The 20,301-nt window shown below is 34.8% G+C and overlaps 1 protein-coding gene across 1 annotated transcript in view; it reads left to right on the top strand.

Moving 5' to 3' along the window:
- agbl4 (AGBL carboxypeptidase 4) overlaps positions 1 to 18,205 on the top strand; it is a 435,578-nt gene extending 417,373 nt beyond the window's left edge. Inside the window, exons 12-13 of the mRNA XM_051117092.1 lie at positions 14,447 to 14,543; positions 17,633 to 18,205. Coding sequence (XP_050973049.1) covers positions 14,447 to 14,543; positions 17,633 to 17,729 — 194 coding nt within the window. The 3' untranslated portion in view covers positions 17,730 to 18,205. The remainder of the gene's footprint in view (positions 1 to 14,446; positions 14,544 to 17,632) is intronic.
- Positions 18,206 to 20,301: the final 2,096 nt, after the last annotated feature.

The following is a 20,301-nucleotide window of genomic DNA, read 5'->3' on the forward strand; positions in this document are numbered from 1 at the left end:
CAATGGAACTACCGCGTTCAAGGCCCAGAAAAGTAGTAATGGCATCATTAAAATGTGACATCAGTGGTTCTACCGTAATTTTATGAAGCTACAAGAATACTTTTTGTGTGCAAAGAAAACAAAAATATTGACTTTATTCAACCATTTTATCAGAGATTGATTAAAATTGCAGTGGCATTTAAAGATGTTTTGTTTGAACGAAACAACATGTTAAGGTTAAAGCTTAACTTTTGGGTAAAGATTAGTATTAGGCTTAGTGCTAGACACCCGAAATGGGGAATGTTTCAGAGAGAAGTTCACAATAATCTTGCCTCTGCCCTTTACCGACTGACAGGTTAACAAGTCTTCTACTTCCCGTCATCGATGAAGGGAGCAAGAAAGAGCGTGAGAGAGAAAAACCGCACCGTGTTATGGCGACCGTGCCATTTTCTTTTGTCCTTTAGGCTACAGACGGCTACTGAGAGAGCTGTTATCCCTGGGCTAAGCTATAAAAGTCCCACTCAATCAAGCACCGCCCTTCAATGTCAGACGCTTCGCTTTGGATCCAGCGAGCTTAAATGTTGCACTGCCGTCTTGAGAATGAGCCGTACATATAAAGCGATCCGGCAAAAGCACAATGTCGGATCAGGCAGCTCAGTGGATCCAGCTGTCTTTAACATCAGTCACAGCCTTTCTAAAGACAATTCTGTTGATCCTCAAGTTAAGTGCCAATGGCTGACATGAGATCAGCCCCAACAATAGCCTGATTGGCAGAGGTGTAGTAAAGAACATAAGAAGGGCCTTTTTTGAATACCAAATAATAGCATTTCAAACATATTTAAAATTTAGCCCTTTCAGTCAAACTAAAAAGGATGAGGTCTTTAAATCCTCCAGAAAATTGAGGTAACAGCAACCTGTAATACAACAATGCAGGGATACACAGGCTTTTATCAAGACTGTGGAAATCATATGCATGCTTTGCTGAAGGCTTAACATGATTTACCCAAGACAGACATATTCCTGGATCAATGTCCTTTGTTGGTACTAGAACAACAATCTGTAACACTTTACAATAAAGTCTCATTTGTTAACATAAGTTAATGCATTAGCAAACATGAACTAACAACAAGAAATATTTTTAACAATACCTTTACAATAAGGTGTCAGTACAATTATTACACTATTGATGTAATAATAATGAACAATACAATTATTACACTATTTATTAATCTTTGTTAATGTCAGTTAATAAAAAAACAATTGTTCATTGTTTATGTTAGTGCATTAACTGTTGTAACAAACACAACTTGTGATTTTAATAATGCATTAGTAAATGCTGAAATTAACATGAACTAAGATTAATAAATGCTGTAGAAGTATTGTTCATTCTTAGTTCATGTTAACTAATGAACTGTACTGCAATGTGTTACCATACTTTTTAATTAGGGCTGTCTGTTTAACACATTAACTTAATTAGTTATGAAAAATAATGCAATTAAAATATTTTAAAGAACTGGCCCCGCCCCCACACCTATATGTCATTTTATATTTCATATTGGTGATTTTTGACAAATATGATGCAGAGCAACAGCTCCATAAATGCAGTTATGCCCTAAACTCCCAAGATACTGGTGCCAAAAAATGCCCATGTATGTGTTTTGTCTCATATTTATATATATCACATATCGCACGATATCACTGATTTTGCTGAATTTGTACCAATCTATCATGAACTTAAATGTGATTTTATACAACATTTCAGTAAATAAGTTGATATTGTGTTATATTTTAAGCACAATATTATGTGTTTTTGCTCAGTTTTGCAGAGAGCATATTACCTTTAAAGCCATAGCTGAATTGTTGCGTGTTTCTGAACACATTGGCATTTAGTTTCTGAATGAATCCGTGTTTTGAAAGTATTGCGTGAATCAGTGATTTAAAAGCCCATTTATAAAGAGAGCCATTTACTTTATTTGTGAATGAATCGAATGAATGAATGACTCATAAAGACATTTACCGCCACCTGCTGGCAGATTTAGTTTCTTATTTAGAGTGTTATTTAATTAAAAATAAAATAATAAAAATAAATTAAAGGGATAATTCACCCAAATAATTTCAATTCTGTCATCATGTACTCACCCTCATGTCATTTCAAACCTTTCTTTTGTGGAACATAAAATAAGGTATTTTGAAGACCGTTAGTAACAAAGCTGTTTTGACTTTCATTGTATGAACAAAAAATACTGAGAAATTTCTCAGATTATCTTCTTTTATGTTCCATAGTTTACATTAGGCCGTCGCAGCCTAAATGTTTATGTGTAATAAATTTAATGCTGAATCAAATCAAATATTTCTTTCTAAAGCTAATATTTGTAATGTCTACTTGCTACTTTCTCCTTTAACACAATAATAGCTTTAAATAATCTTTTGTGGGTTTTTACACAGCCAAATTTAGTTTGCAATTAATTAGATTAGTAATCGAAACATCATGTAATTAGATTAAATTAAATATTTTATCGACTGACAGACCTACTTTTAATCTTTGTTATTCTTAGTTAAATTACAGTTGTTCATTGTTTGTTAACTAAGTGTATTAGTAAATGTTGAAATGACCATTAGCTATGATTAATGGATTCTGTATAAGTGTAGTTAATTTTTACATGGATTTTAACTATGTAGGTAATTAATGTTTTATTTTAAAATGTTACTCAACATTTTTCTCAGTTTGTCAGATTTTGGAGTCAAGAAGGACTAAAATACTCAGAAAGCTATCTGCTGACATTCCAACTGTTATTTTAATGCTTTTGTGTCTATTTCAAGCTTGAAAACTTAATTTTCTGTTTGCAATTGTATAGAAAAAGCAACAAGCTAATTGCTCCTTTTGTGTTCCATGAAGAACACAAAAAGCCAGAAAGTTTTAGTATGACAAGGGTATTTATTTGTAAAATTTGATGCTGTCACTCTCATTCATAAATCAGCCTTTAGTATATTTTAATCTGATAATTATATAATTTAAAAGATAGTGCTCCTTAGCTTCAGTGTAATTAGCTACTTTTTGTTATCTTGTAGTGAGATTTTTTTTAAAGCAAGCTTGGCTGTATGTGAATTAAAATATGAATAGCTAGTAGCTTCACAAGCTAGAGTTTCAGAGTGTCTTTCTCACTGCAACACTCTTAATGCCTCATTAACCGTTCCTAATTTTTATGTGTAGCATGTCTGCAGCAGTGATAAATTAAGAATTTAATTACTTACTGTTATGAACACTTAAAGGGACAGTTCAGCCAAAAATAAAGTTCTGTCAGCATTTACTCACACTTATGTTGTTCCATGATTTTTTTTTTTTCTTGTGTGGAACATAAATCTTGACAGATGTCTCATTTGTCCATTCAGTGAAAGTCAGTGAGATGCTTTTTGGACCTCATTGACTTTCATTATATGGAGCTGAAACACTTTTAAGGAAATAAACAGAATAAATGATGACAGAAATGTCATTTTTGGCTAAACTGTCTCTTTAAAAGGATCTGGATGTTTGCAAAGGAGAAGTTCTGTCATCAGTTGTCAGTGCTCAGTCAGATCATTGTTTTATACTCTCTGGCTGATGGTTAAGATGGGCTTAGATGGATTCAGTGTTTTCCAGTGCGAGTTAAGAAACTTCTAATGGTCACAACGGAATGGATATGGTTCTCTCTCGCTCTCTATCTGTGGAGTAGATTGTCTCGAGAGGTCATCAGATACGGCAGTGTTCTGGTCTTAGAGAGCTTTATGGCATGAAATGGATTTGATTGTGTGGGTGCAGCCGGATCCAGCCTGTGGCCAATCCAGCCACTGTACCTCCTCATTGCTCTTAAAGCCAATACTTCATACCAGAGTGCTTATCTCAGCCCTTTAGCACCAGCGCTCATGGTCATCTCCTTCCTATTAACACTACAACAGGGTCGTCTCTGATGGGAAAATGGCAGCGAGTGGTCTGCCAAGTAACATCATGTACGTTGCAGACTGTCTAGATGCATGTGTGACACGTTGACGTATTTGATTAAATACATAGATAACTGTTGAAGCACTTAGGAAGCATTATTAAAATTTCCTGCTCGGATTCCTGCCAGATGCAATTTTAAAGCCAGAGTTTGTCCTCTACGGCAGTTAACTTCGGTCTCGCCCTACAGAGGCCGGACGAAAGGTCCTTACTGGGAGTTTGAGCAGCGGGGAGACAATGGCTGCGTGCTTTATGTGCTCTTGTTTGCTGTTTTAATTAGCATTGTTAATTGGCACTTTGTGACACCCCGGTGACAGGCCTGTCACTCCACTGTATTGATGCCACTCTTGTCCCTAATTTGTCTGCTTGTTAACACACGGCCGGCTCCGGACTAGGGTGCCTTGTTTCTTGTCATTGGGCCATCATTGTCCGTTTGTCTGCGCGGGAGCGTTTGCGTGCGGATACGCGGTCCGGTAAACAAATTATTTGTCAGGCCATGGAAACGTCCATCTCCGTCTCGTCTCATCAGCCCCTTTGAGACCCGTCCTTGAGTCGCAACAAAGACGGCAATCGATCCAAACATCCGAGCGTATGCCGATGACATTAAAAACCTCACACGCGTCAATGACACGGACTGCTTAACCCATTTAAGCCCACGGGAAACTGAAGTCGCAGAGGCTCTAAAGCTCAATCTGTAAATAGTTTTTGGATGACTTTAGAAAGAGCGTTTGAAGACTGCTTGATAATGTGTCATGTGGTGGTGTTTAATTCAAGCTGCCATTTCTAAACATTTACCCACTTTATCATTCGTTTCTGTTGGAAATTTCTATTTAGACTTTGAGAATTAGCTGCATTTTAATCCACTTCACAATTTGCACAATATGTTGCACAGTATGAAACACCGTGTAAATGATTCTTGCTACGACGTATCTGGCAAAAATCTGAGCATGTTAATATGTTAAGTGAAACCGCCAGATTTCTGCAGCATAGTGTGAAGAGACATGCTGAGATTTTTTTAGACTTTAGAGCCTTTTGAACTGTTGTATTTCCATTCATGCGTATAGTAAAATGTTTATAAAGATACTAATAAAACTGCTTTATATTTAATCATATAAATGGCAAGCACATTAAAAAAATATGGCTGAGGTTATCAAATTTGTGGGGAGATTTATTATTTTTTAGCATATTTTACAGCCGTAGGTTACTCCCAGATATAAATTATGCAGCTTCTCTTAAAATATTATGTGAAATGTAGGCTAAAACAGATACAAAGGTGAACTTAACCAGCTGGTGCAAAGGGTGAATATGCAGAAGATTCACAGACTGAGTGCTCTAAAACAGCTGCTACTGTCAGTTTGCACTTATTTGTGCAGAATCCAGCGCTCTTTATTGCATTAAGACCAAATACGATCCGTACTGGATGTTACAGAAGGAATGAGATTCAACTATAGATTGTACATTTACATTTTATTTGTTACCTAAACTGTTTTTAACTTCTTAAAAACCCTGACATTAATACTTGAACAGATAAAAAGTTGCTTTTTGAATTGTGAGAAAGAATCTTGCATTTCTGACTTTTTTTCTAAGAATTGTGAATCTTGCAATTGCGAGTTATAAAGTCCAGTTCTAAGGGGGGGAAAAAAGACTGATATGTTCTCATAATTGTGAGTTTATATCTCACAATTCTGATTTAATAATTCGCAATTGAATATCATAAAGTCACTATTGTGAGAAATAAACTCGCAATTCTGAAAAAAAGGTACGAACTTGCGACTTTTTCCCACATAATATATTTATTGGACATTTGTATGTTTTTGTTTGTTTGTTTGTTTTGTTTTTGGTTAACTAAACTGTTTTTAACTTTAATTAAGAGTGAATTATTGAAGCCCATCTCCGCCACTGAATAACATTTTTTTTAAAAAGGTAATTGTTTTTATCTCACAATTCTGACTTTTTTTCTCACAAATGTGAGTTTGTATCTCACAATTCATATTTTTTTCTTGCAATTCCAAATGTATAAATTCGTAATTCTGACTTCTATTCCCAGAATCGCATGATATAAAAAAAATATAAAAAAAAATAAAGTTGTAAAGTCAGAAAAGTGGGCTATACACTTGCAGTTGCAAGAAATTAAGTCTGAATTGCAATTTTGACTTTTTTCTCACAAAAAAGTTTGTATATCGCAATTCAGATTTTTTTCCTTGCAATTCTTACAGTATATCTCACAATTCTGACTTTTTCTCACAAATGTGAGTTTGTATCTCTCAATTCGCATTTTCTTTCTTGCAATTCTGAGTTTATAAACTCACAGTTCTGACTTCTTTTCCCTGAATCACGTGATTTAAACTTACAATTGCGATTAATAGCCAAATATGAACTCGCAATTGCAAGAAATAAAGTAATAATTGCAAGATAAAAACTTGCAATTCTGACTTTTTTCTCGCAAAGAAGTTTGTATATCGCAATTCATATTTTTTTTCCTTGCAATTCCTACAGTATATCTCACAATTCTGACTTTTTATCACAGAATTGTGAAATATAAACTCGCAATTGCGAGTTATAAAGTCCAGTTCTGAGGTGGAAAAAAGACTGATATGTTTTCAGAATTGCGAGTTTATATCTCATAGTTCTGACTAAATAATTCGCAATTGCGTATTATAAAGTCACAACTGCAGCATATACTGTAAACTCGCAATTCTGAGAAAAAAAAGTCAAAAAACCCTTTGCAGTCACTGAATATAAAATAAAATAAGGTAATTGTGACTTTTTGTCTAACATTTCAGACTTTTTTTCTCGCAAATGAAAGTTTACATCTGATAAAACACGAAATTCTGCAATTCTGAAATTCTTTTTTCTCAGAATTGATAGATACTCATGATTATAAGTTATAAAGTAAAACTGTGAAATATAAACTCGCATTTCTGACTGTTTTCTTAGAATTGCCTAAATTATATCTCGCAATTCTGACTTTTTTAACACACAATTGTTTTTTGTACTTTTTTAACACGCAACACGCAAGGGAGAAAACCCTCAAAACTGGACTTCATAATGAGTTTTTATCTTGCAATTCTGACTTTATACTTTATACTTATATATATATATATATATATATATATTTTTTTTTTTTTTTTTTTTTTTTTTTTTTTCAGTGGTGGAAACAGGTTTTCACAGAAACTAGAAACTGGCTTTCATAATGAATAATAGAATAAATAGTAAAATCTGTTTGTTTTCATGAGAATATAATTAATGCCTGTGAGAATTTTTTCAGACAAATAGTCACAGATCCATTTTTTTTATGCGTAAAAGTGACTGAGAACATCTGGTTTATAGGGTTATTTTCATGATGTTAAGCTGTTTACTTCTAAACAAAATTCCCCTCATTTATTAGGATTCCCTTCACATCTGAGTGATTAAATGTGAAGCGTAATTCTGTCTCATGATGTTTGCAGTCTGGCTTCTGTTACGCGATCGTGACCACTTCACCACACAGGATGCCTAACCTTCACGTCTCATTATTATGCAACAGCTCTCGTCTACCGTCCAGGTGGAACGGTGGATGTTTTGGAAAATTCCGGCCCTCCACAGGCCATATCCCACGTTCTGGCAGTATCTTGCATTTCCCCCTGCTTCCAGGTTGTTCTAGGCATTCTGGTAGCTGCTGGGTCGTGGCCAACAGCCAATCAGAGCGCAGGAGAGTCCCGCTCACAGCTGTGATGCTGATGAAGTCTTCTCCTCTTCCTCATCAGAACTTCCATCACATATTTCCTGTTATAAATGGCTATGATGTGACATCACAAGTGGAGAGGCCATCTGCACACGGCAGGGACCCGGACTATTTTTGTCAGGGCTCCACGTACGCACACACATGCTGGCTGAAAGAGTTTCTGTTTATCGAGGGGAAGTTTGAAACTTTTTACGAGGTCAAAGCAAAGATGTCATGGATGAGAGAGATTTGAGGACACTTTGGCGTAATATTTTGTTACTTATGCCAGACTTAGGCCAAGTGGTTCTCGACTGGTGGGGTGCAAATCAAAAATGGGTTGTTGGTCTGTTCTTGTTTATCATATTATCTTAATTCTTATTCATATTCGTATTCTTATTATTATTTTACATCTCGGGAAATTATTTTTACTGTTTAATTTTTCTTTACTATTATTATTATTATTATTATTATTTATTTATTTATTTATTTAATGCATTTCTGTAATTCATTTTGCCATTTGGTTTTCTTAGAATATTATAATTTTTAATTTATGATTATTTTGATAATGCCATATTATTTTCTGTTATATAATATAAATCTGTAATATAAATCAATCAGTTATAAATCAAACTATTTGTTTACTTTTTTATATTATCTTAGTCATTTTTATTATTATTATTATTATTATTACTACTACTACTATTTAATACATTAGGGTAATTAATTCCATATTTATTTTCTATTATTATTATTATTATTACTACTACTACTACTATTTAATACATTAGAGTTATTAATTCCATATTTATTTTCTATTTCCATTATTATTATTAGCATGTTCAGTTTTGCATAGTAATATTATTTTGGATTATATAATGTATTATAATATTATCCTAATTATTATTATTATTATTATAAAGCAAACTATTTGTTTACTTTTGCATATTATCTTAATCATTTATTATATTATTGTTATTATTATTTTAATGCATTTCAATAATTCATTTTACCATTTATTTTTCTTAGAATATTGTAATTTTTTCATTCATTCATTATAATAATAATAATTATTATTATTATTATTATTATTATTATTATTATTTTAATTCCCATTTTTCAACATTTTAATACTATTTGAGTCGCCACAAAGCAAAGCCAATTGAGCACCACTGAGCTAGCCATTTTCTTCGTCATCTTTTACACTATTTCTTAATTAATAAGGTGCACATTAGAAACATGCCATGTCATGCCATGTCTTCTGTGGCATCCTTTCAAAGTGAATCGTGCCATCATCCCTGCCCGGTATCCAAAAATAACCGTTGTTTTTGGAGGGCTGCAGTGTTTGCAGCCCTGGCCAGATGGGGTGTGAAGACAGGGGCTGGAGTCATGGAGAGAGTTCCCATCAGCCCGCTGGGTGAGGGATGGAACCCAGAATGGCTCCGTACACTGCAGTGGCTGTCAAGGCCACAGAGAGCAGGGGGGTGATGAGCAAACGGCTGGATCCGAGAGCCCAGATGGAAGGTTTAAACACAGACGCTTTGACCTCTCTGCTAATCAAGGTCACGTCGTGCGCCTGTTTATTTCACTGACAAATGGTCATAATATATTTGGCGATTGATGCGCTTATGAATAACACAGTAGTGCACAAGTAAATCAGAGTAGAAAATGGATTGAATTGTCGTTTAGGGTGTGAATATGTGCGTTTCATTTACATGCACGAGACATGACAGAAAGTCCTTTGGTTGGTGCATTCCCATCAAGGAGGGATTGTTTATGAGTTAACAGCTTTGGATAATAGGATTCCAGCCATGGCCTTGGGATTTATGTGACCAGGGAGATTTTTGACCGTTGGAAGAAATTGGAAAAATAAAAATAAAAAACGACTGAAACGCTTTGCACCTTGTTTTTCTTCCAGGGCTCTTGTTTCACTCCAACAGCCCTGACAGTCAGACATGTCATCTCAGAACGTCAGTAAAGGGCTGACAGCCAAAGGTGAAAAATAACACCTCCGTGTTCATTCATCAACAGTGTCCGGCCCCAAAAGAGCAGCCCGTTAACCACAACACACAGCTGGAGAAAACCTTCCTTATCAGATCATGATGGAACATCTATTCTGAGCCAGTGTCCTGCAACACAGACATCCATCACAGTCCATAACACACATAGACCGTATGATCTATATCACATGAACAAGCTTTTATTTGAAATCTTGTAAAAGAAAAAAAAATACAGTTTAAAGACATAGGTCACCTATACATATATATATATATATAGTTCCAAACCTGTATGACTAACTTTCTTCTGTGGAATACAAAAGAAGATATTTTAAATAATGTAATGGTGCTTTCAAGCTTAAAAAAGATGCAAAAGCTTATCAATTACAAACATAGTTTTTTGCATGGTAATGGATATGACAATTTTAATGTTTGATCTGACACTTCTGAATAGCTGCTGCTGCTGCTGGTTGTTGCTGTTGTTGTAATACAGGAACTTGCTACTGCCAATACATACGCCAATACGGTGCTGTGAGTATTTAATAGGGTCGCACGAAATTGAATTTTCGGCGATATGGCGATATGTTTTAACTCACCGATAGCCGATGCCGACACCGATATATTTTCTTTTGTTGGGGAATAACACTAAGTCTCTTCTGTGTGACAATTAAAAGCAAATTATTTTTATTTTGGTTAGTTTTTACTTATTTGTTAGAATTAAATAAACAATACTGAAGTTCTTTTATAATGATGGTACATTGAAGCTTTGAAAACAACTTTAAATAAACTATATATCAATCACTGCTTTTTTATTTATTTATTTATTTTTTCATGAAAATGCAGTGGTAACCTTAACATTTTATTTTAAGATTTAACATTTGTAGACAGTCTAAAGCAAAGGAGTTATGCAAATTATGCACATTTTTTGGAGCTCATAAAAAAAAAATATATATATATATATATATATATATATATATACATATTGCACATTAAGCAATAAATCGATATATATATAAAATGATTTCATTTACAAGTGACTAGGGCCCTATGATTTCTGCGATGCGGACAGAATCGCGAGTCGTCATAATCCAGTCATAAAAACGATATTTACAGTTTAACACGGAATGTCACGGAATTTGTCAAAGTTTGGATTAATTAATCAAAAGTAGGTAATTATAAATCAAATTGCGATATGGACTAATATTTGTAAATATTAAGCTGCAAAACGACTATTTATGAATTCTGTGTGTCTTGCGTTTTTTGTTTACCACTTGTACTGAAGCGCATGTGACACTCATTAAATGAGGACATGAGGACATAAATACATGAACAGCTGCTCTTTATTTGAGTAAAACTATCATATCATATACACACAGAAATTTAAAGGTATTCATGGCAACTCGTCAAAATAAAAGTTCGGTTTAACATGAAGACATTGTGACAGGAATACATTACTATTGCTTGGCAGAATGTACGTAATGCTGCTACTACTACTACTACAAAAATGATTAAAATCTTATTTTTAAGGAACAATCATATATTTCTTCAGTGTTTTAATTGTAATAGTAAATCTCCTTTATTTGCCAAAAAAACTAATTTATTTAATTTTCATTCATTAAAAGACAAAGAAAAATAAGAAGAAAAATAAACATTTCACAACACTATTGTAAGATTAAATAAAACTGAATACATTTGCATGCATTCAAATAATTAGACAAGCTAGAGCACAGAATTTGGTAACAATAAAACATAAGGTGGGAATAATTTCATAGGGCCCTAAACATGTATTTTGTTAAACTTTTAATAAATAAAATGTTAAAAGAACACTCCACTATTTTTGAAAATAGGCTCTTTTTACCGTTTTCGAATCCATTCAGCTGATCTCCGGGTCTGGCGGTAGCACTTTTAGCATAGCTTAGCATAGATCATTGAATCTGATTATACCGTTAGCATCTCGCTAAAAAATGACCAAAGAGCTTCGACATGGTACTCATGGTACGGCAGCAAAGTTCCTTGATTATTACACCGGAATGAGAGTATAGTTCCTAGCCATATCAGCCTAGAAAATTGCAACTTTTCATTTTCTGTCAGTCTTAGTACACGATGTAACTACAGAAGAAAAATATCGAAACTCTTTGGTCATTTTTGAGCGAGATGCTAACGGTCTAATCAGATTCAGTTATCTATGCTAAGTTATGCTAAAAGTGCTACCGCCAGACCCAGAGATTGGCTGAATGGTTTCGAAAACGGTAAATCTCAACTGTTTAACTCTAGGGGAGTTGGAAAATGAGCCTATTTTCAAAAATAGTGGAGTGTTCCTTTAACATTTTATTTACTGAAAGTTTAACAAAAATTACATGTTTAGGGCTCTATCAATTTTTTACCCACCTTATGTTTTATTGTTACCAAATTCTGTGTTCTAACTTGTCTAATTATTTGAATGCATTTTCAAAAATAGTGGAGTGTTCCTTTAAATTGTTTGGATTTCATGATTTTAATTAATTAGATATGCATTTTGGTTGATAAAATTTGATTCAACCATTAAAAAGGAAGAAAAAATCAAATGGAAAAAAACGGAATCCAAAATTAAAACAAAAAATTTGAAAAAAAAATAAAATGGAATTTGTGAAAAAATAAAAAGAATTTCATAGGGCCCTACAAGTGTCATGTTTGTGATTTTCTTTTTTAAATTCATGTAAGCTATAGCTTTTGACCTTTAAATCAAAACATACTCATGATTTTATCTACATCAATTATGGAATTAATTATTCAGAAACACAGTCTAAATGTTATTTGTGTATTTTACTTTCATTTTATTACACGTAAGCCAACAGCACCCCATATAGAAATAAACTCCTTACCGAACAGGCATTAGGACCTGGGGGAGGCTCCCGCTGCTGCCACTGCACGTGCTATTACTGTTTACTCTATAACACACCAAACGCATCATTCTGTACGTGCATTCTCAGAATAAATGCAGCCATCCAAAACAGTGAATCTAATCATCAGTCAGGCTTCAAGAATGAGCCACGCTTTTGACATGATCTAATCGCTAGCACACCCTGAGCACATGTGAGTTAACGTATTCCTCTTGTCAACAAGACTTATCGCATAATTTTTCATATTGGGCCAATAATGATATTTACATTTAAAGCCATTATCGACCAATTCTGATACCGGCCGTTAATATCGTGCATCATATATAATAACCCGTAGCAGATCTATCCAGGTGGAGCTGGGGAGGTGGAGGGTTTCAGAGAAACTCTAAAAAATGTGCTGCTAATTGCTCTACTGAATGCTGAACAGCCATTTACATGTAAAGCTGCAAGCTCATTGGCTGCGTATGAACCAATCGGCTTGTGCCAAGTAGTTTAACGTTGTGAATATCATCAGTTTGCATTATCGACCCATATATACGCCATCTAGAGTTTCATGACAGAACTTGGCATTTCATGTGACTCATTCATTTTGTATATTTTGGAACAGAATTGGAAGCTATTATCTTTAGTGAGATGTTAACCACTGTGAGTGGATCATCGAGTCAGTGAATCCAATTCAAGAACTTCATCAGGCCAATTTTGAAATGAGTCATTCTGTCAACTTTTGTGAATCAAAATAGTTTGTGACTCAAAACAATGATTTATTCAAATAGTTCAGTTGAACATCATCAGCTTTCTTGTATTTCCAAATGAAGCTATAGCAAATATTTGGCCATAGCCAAATATTTCCGTTTGTTTCTGATCACATTATTGTATGTGCTGTCATATGAACTACTTTTATGATACGTCTCTGGTGCATGTGCGTCTTTTTTGAAGCTTGAACACTCCAGTCCCCATTATTTGTAGTTGCATGGAAAAAAAAGTCCAGTAGATTCTTTGAAATGTCTCCTTTTGTGTTCCCCGGAAGAAAGAAAGTCGGGTTCGAAACGACACGCGGGTGAGTAAAGGATGACAGAATTTTCATTTGCGGATGAACTATTCCTTTAGGTTAAAAGAAAATGATTTCCGTTTAACGTTCGCCTGGCTTGTGGTTGTTGGAGTTAAACGGCTCCCACTCTTTCAGCTGCATTGTAAGTGCCCTCACAGCTCTTTGATGCAGTGCTTTTGGTAATTGATGTGCTCTGTAACGTGGGCACGGTGGAAGAAAGGCTTGTGGGGGGGGGTTGTGGAGTAGATGCATGAATTTAAATAAAGCTCCGGCTGTAAGTAACTGCAGGAATGAGATGCATTTTTTTTTCCTTTTGGCTGACTTGACTGAGAGGCGTTTGATTTATCCTCACGAGGAGCTGAGCGCTGGCTCGCCTGTCCCGCTTATTTACTCTCTGCATTGCTCTGCTGGGTATTGGCCAGTTATTTACTGCAAATGGTCGCGTTGGTACGAGATGGGAGAAAATCGGGCTCTCTTATTTATTTATTTATTTTTCAATTAAACGTGGCGCGTCAGAACAGAGATTTAAAGGTTCCGAGGGATCCGACGCTCTAACTGTGCCGGGGCCTAGGAGGCGTTCCAATATTGCTTTGTTGTCGACTGTCTCTTTAGGAATACAGAGACAGACTGCTGGAGTGGGCTCAAGGTGTTTGACTCTTAAATGCTGGCAAGTTTTTACCAATGACAATAAAACAGTCAAAAGACCAATATATATGCATATGAAGGTCACTTCATATTGTAGTTTTTCAGACGAAAAAAAAACAATCTGTGTTAGGACCTGGGGGATCTTTTAGATCAGTGGTTCCACAGATGAGAGGTGCTGTAGATGTACAATAACCATCTTGAAGGTTCCTTAATTTCTTCATACAGACATGAAGCTGGGTAGAAATGTGGCTCGGACATTTCTTGATTACTACAAACTGAACAACCTGATAGATGAAAGCAAGCTCACGGGACACATTAACAGGTGCATAATGCAATTACATGTTTCATCATCTGACAATTGGTTTGTTACTTAAAGGAGTAGTTCACTTCCAGAGTAAACATTTACAGATAATGTACTCACCCCCTTGTCATCCAAGATGTTCATGTCTTTCTTTCTTCAGTCGTAAAGAAGTTATATTTTTTTGAAAAAACATTTCAGGATTTCTTTCCATATAATGGATTTCTATGGTGCCCGCGAGTTTGAACTTCCAAAATACAGTTTAAATACAGCTTCAAAGGGCTCCAAACGATCCCAGCCAATAAATAATATCTTATCTAGCAAAATGATCGGTTATTTTCTAAAAAAAAAAAAAAAAAAGTAATTTATATACTTTTTAACCTCAGATGCTCGTCTTGTCTAGCTCTGCGTGAACTCTGTGTTTTCCGGTTCATGATAGTTAGGGTATGTCGAAAAACCGAAAGACCCTTCTTCGCAGGCACCATATAAGTCCATTATATAGAGAGAAATCTCGAAATGTTTTCCTCAAAAACACATAATTTATTTACAGCTGAAGAAAGAAAAACATGAACATCTTGGATGACAAGGGGGTAAGTACATTTTCTGTAATTTTTTGTTCTGGAAGTGAACTACTAAGTGAGTCATTTAAACAACTTGAAACTTTAAGGTGGTGATTGGCAGAATTTCTTTTGGCTTAAATTGCTAATACCACTTAATCTTGTTTAAAGCACTTCACACAACAAATAACTTGCAGATTTCTTTCTGTTTTCACCTCTTATGAGAGCAACTACACTGTAATGCATCTCAACATTAGTTTTCCATCATCCCAAACTTTTTAACCTGAAATATTTAAGTTATAAGTGCTTTAATTATTAACGTTTCATCAACTCACAAACCCCTTTAGAAAACTCTGCTCTTAATCATCATATAATATATTATATGCTGTCTTAAAGGGGACATAGGATGCACATTTTCCACAATTTGCTATGGTTCTTTAGGGTCTTCATGAAATGTCTGCAACTTACTTTAGTTAAAATTCCTCACTGGTCGTGTAAAACAACACCTTTTTACCTTGTCAAAAACAGCTCTGTTCACAGTGACCCATTTCAATGCATGGCTCTTTAATTGATAATGAGCTACTGCTTACTCCACCCCTCTCTTCCATTTTTTGTGTATTTGATGGATGGCACACTGCGATCAATAATATTGCACAGATAGTGAGTTTAAACTACAGTCCTACTAGAAAACACTCTTTGCATAAGATGAGCCACTATGTACCTTTTTATTACTTAATTGAGTCATTTAAACAAATTGAAACTTTAAGGAGGTGATCAGCTTTTGGCTTAAATTGTTAAATTGTTGAGCCACAGTGTCCTCAGTGGCTCTGATGTCAGGAGAAAATTAAAACTCTTATGTTAATTTTTACATCCAAGTACAAATCACCTGCATTGCTTACAAGACGTTGTTGTTGCTACAACTGCTTGAGCACAGAGAAAATAGCAGACAGCGTACAACTGTTTGAGGGCAGGAACATGCTAATACTGGACAGTCTGTCAGCAGTCATGGGCGGGGCTTGAGCAGTATGATGTCATACTGCTCAGAAAATCAAAACGGCTTGATAATTGAGACTGTTTAGGTTTTTTGGAAATTAAAAAAAGGAGTGAATAGATTTTTATCATTGTAGGGTGGTTGTGTCCATACTGCCAAGTAGTGTTGCACAATATACCGGTACTAAAAAAGTGTTGTGATACCCTGCTTTTAAAAACAGTATGATCCACATTACTAGTACCGGTACTTTAGGAATGCATTTTAATAAGAGCCGTATTTCCTGAGTAAAACACTGGGATGAATTGATTAAAAGTAGCCTAGGTTAGTACACTTAAATCAAAACGCGATGGACTAGTGTCTGTGAACATTAAGCTGCAAAATACTTAAGCTGCATGAATCCTGCATGTTCTGCGTGTCTCTGTGTTAGTGAATGGCGCAGACACACAGTTTTGTTTACTACAGACATACTGAAGTGCGCGTGAACACATGAACAGATTCTCTAGAACCGCTCTGAAAGTCACTTCATGAGCATTTTACCGCTTCTTTTGCGGAAAACTATCATCATGTCATACACAAACAGAAACCTAAAGGTCTTCACAGCAACCCGTCAAAATAAAGGTTTGGTTTAACTTGACAGTCGAAATATATTATTTAATGGAATGATAGTACTACTACTAATAATAAAAATATTATTAAAACAATATTTAAGGAATATTTACCAAAAAAAATATTTATCGGAATTTATTTACCAGAAAATTGTAAATACAAAACACAGTTTTTCTGAAAGTTTCATGATTTCAATTAATTAGACATGCTTTTTGATAAAAAAATTTTAATGTAACCATTTTTGGAAAAAATAAAACAGATTTCATAGGGCCCTATTTATTTCATTTGTGTTTTTGTTTTATTGTAGTTGTCCTTTAGTTTGTTACTTGCATCTAGGTTTTTATTATTAGTAACAAAGATAAAATAACAAAAAATGACTATATCATGTGAAATAAAATGACTGTATCATGAAATAAGATGTGGCTTTATCCTTTTAGCAAACTTATTAATAAGCAAAGATCTCTACTTACCTGTAGGCTCAGTAGATGCTCACCATAATCCTGTGTAGTAGCACTGGCATGTGATTACTATTATTTATTTATTTTTTTAAAGGGGGGATGACATGATTTGTTTTAATAGATAAAATAACTATGAACTATATTTGGATCATCTGTTATTCAGTTACTTTTCATGTTGTTCTGTTTTTGTCGTAGTATCAGTTCAGTAGTAGAATCGTAATAATTTAGTCAGGTGTCGTATGGAAGTCAAAATTTTGGTATCATGACAACACTACTGCCAAGACATATTTATATGAAAATACCATGCAAAAGTGAAGTTAGCATCCGACGTCCCCTTTAACCATATGCTCTCACAGATTAACTAAATGATCGTCTCTTCTTGCAAATACTGTCACATGCTATATTTTCAGTATGGTTGCCTCGATACAAGGGGCAGCTCATCAACCCTAAACTTCTGATTATGACAAAACTCCTCTAATAAACATCCTTTATGTCTTTAAGCCCTTTCGATGGAACGTCCACCAGTCATCAAGGAAACAATGCTGGAAACGGGAAGGTTAAGGGTGACAGAAAACCCCATGGAGTCAGGAATTACTAAATGCACAGAGAAAAGGGAATACTGTACGGTTCCTCGAGTAAGACGTTGTGAACTACGGTCCACTTGCAAATTACGTTTTCATATCAGCCCACGGCAATCCAGCAGATATTTGTTGTCTAAGTTTTTATGTGATGATAGGACTCAACGACTGTGAATAAGTCTTCGGTATTAATTCTCACTTTTGAGATATTGCACAGAGAAAACATCAACTGTAAATTATCCCACCGGCTACATTTATTGCTTTTTCAGTGCTTTGTTGAATACCAACTACTTTCTTTGCCTTGCATTTGGAGTTGCCTATTATCAGTACAGAAATTGTATTTCGCTCAGCTGTGCTCATTCTGATAAAGTGATTACTTTTATGAATTCTTTAATTGTCTGGATAGTCATCTCAAGTTGTTTATTCAAACCTGAATGTTTGAAAATTGCTTAAATAAAAAGCAATTGACCTGTAATGTTTTATTATATTCATGCTTTGTGTTCATAAATTTGCTTCTAATAAAGTGTTTGATAAAAAAAAGGCTTACCAGTGTCTTATTAAGTGCTTGTATTGAAATCCAGCAGAAGTCATTTTGAAATGCTGTTAAAAAACAATGCATTTTAATCCTCTCATCATAGTCTCAGGGCAATAAGCATCAACACATTGTCTGCTGTTCACCAAAGTACTCTAATACAGAGTCTGTTAAGCCTGTAACACAGTGTCTCCAAACAATGTCTGATCTGTCCACACACAACAAACGCACACAGAACACAGTGTGAGGGGGCTAAAATACTGAATGGCTCAAGCTATCAGTCAAGAAGTGTGAAAAGCAGCGTGTATTTTTCAGGCCAGTCATTCGGAATAACTGAGGCAATCAGTCAGAAAAGGCAAAAACAAATGACTTGCATTTTAGATGGTAGAAGAGAAGATGGCGAGAGCTAATGTGAATGAGAAAACACATCCATCTACAGAATCTCGACAAACACTCACACACACATACACACACAGGTAATGGCGCTGTCATACCTAAAAGCCTTTGTGCTTATGGAGAGCCTCACCTCCCCACTGCGCTGTCATTTTAACCAGAGCCTCGAACCATTAGTCCCTTATGCTTGGCTCACCTCGCAGCCACAAACATATCCTAATTGCCCTTAGGCTGCTGTGAACTGTTTGCATTTCCCTTCTTAAACATCGACATGGACCATCCCTGTGCACAAGTTAACTGGTCTCGGTGATTCTCTGTGAGGTCTGTCTCTCAGCACTTGCAGCGGTATGGTTCACTTCGAGGGCAGATCCTTTATTGGACATCATTATAAGCAGCTTAAAACTGAGACTCGGTGAACTAATGTCCCCCCACTTTTAGACATTTCTACATCCCTTCACTTCTTTGGCATTTTCCTGCCAAATCTTTACCACTCTGGCCAATGATTTGAAATGCAAAAAAAAACACTGGGTTAAATACAACCCAGCGCTTGGTAAAATATGGGCAAACCCAGTGACTGGGTTGTTTTGACCCAGCATTTGGGTTACTACTCAGAAGGTTGGGTTAAACATTTAACCCAGTAATCAGTAACACCATCCACCTTATTCTTCAACACAGAAGCAAGCCTATGGGAGAGACTTCCGGTTCATAATAACGTGCTGTAAACAGTAAAACTGTTTTCACTAGAAACAAGTGTGTTCATAATTAAGATTATGCATTCAAATAACATGGGAAGACACACCAATTTGCAATATCAAGCAGCAAAACAAGCTGTTTTGTACAGCTAGAAATAGAGCTAGATGTGGATGAGACTGGAAGCCTGATCCATAAAATTTACAAATGGCCGTGCCCACTCTTATGGGAAAAATAAGGTGGATAATTATTTTAATTATTCATTTAAATTATTAATTATTTTATTTTATTACTATTATTATCATTATTATAGAAATGTATGTTATGGTTAATAATTAGTAACACTAGTTATAGCAACTACACTATTTTGTTGTACAGTCAAACTAAATAATCTGTGAAAAAAATGAAAAAAAATTCCACTTTTTTGGGGCTGCAGCAGCTGTAGCTTGAGTTTTAAAAGTCTAACCATGAAAATGAGGAACCTTCTATAGTTTACTTCTAAATTTAGAGAAGTTGTTTTTAATGCATTTTTTTGTCATTTTTAATTTTTATTTATCTATTTTTTAATTGATTTTTTGATAAAGCCAGGAGAGTACATTAGGATAGATAGATAGATAGATAGATAGATAGATAGATAGATAGATAGATAGATAGATGGATGACATAAAAGTGTGCAAATATTAATTGTTATATTTATTTTTATATTTATTTTCAGTGTTGGGGAAAGTTACTTTTAAAAGTAATGCATTACAATTTCTGAAAAAGTAACTAATTACATTACTTAGTTACTTTTTATGAAAAGTAAAGCGTTACGTTACTTTTGCGTTACTTTTTAAATCTGGGCAGGGCTTTCTTCTTTGTTTTTAATATAAAACAATCATAATGTAAAAGCCCTTTAACACCAAAAGTTAAATAAATTCACCTCAGGCTGAAAGAAAAGTACATTTATGCAGGAGATCGCTCTTCAGCTATAAAAA

The sequence above is a fragment of the Labeo rohita genome, chromosome 8 (genome assembly GCF_022985175.1).
Source record: "Labeo rohita strain BAU-BD-2019 chromosome 8, IGBB_LRoh.1.0, whole genome shotgun sequence".
Taxonomy (NCBI): Eukaryota; Metazoa; Chordata; class Actinopteri; order Cypriniformes; family Cyprinidae; genus Labeo; species Labeo rohita.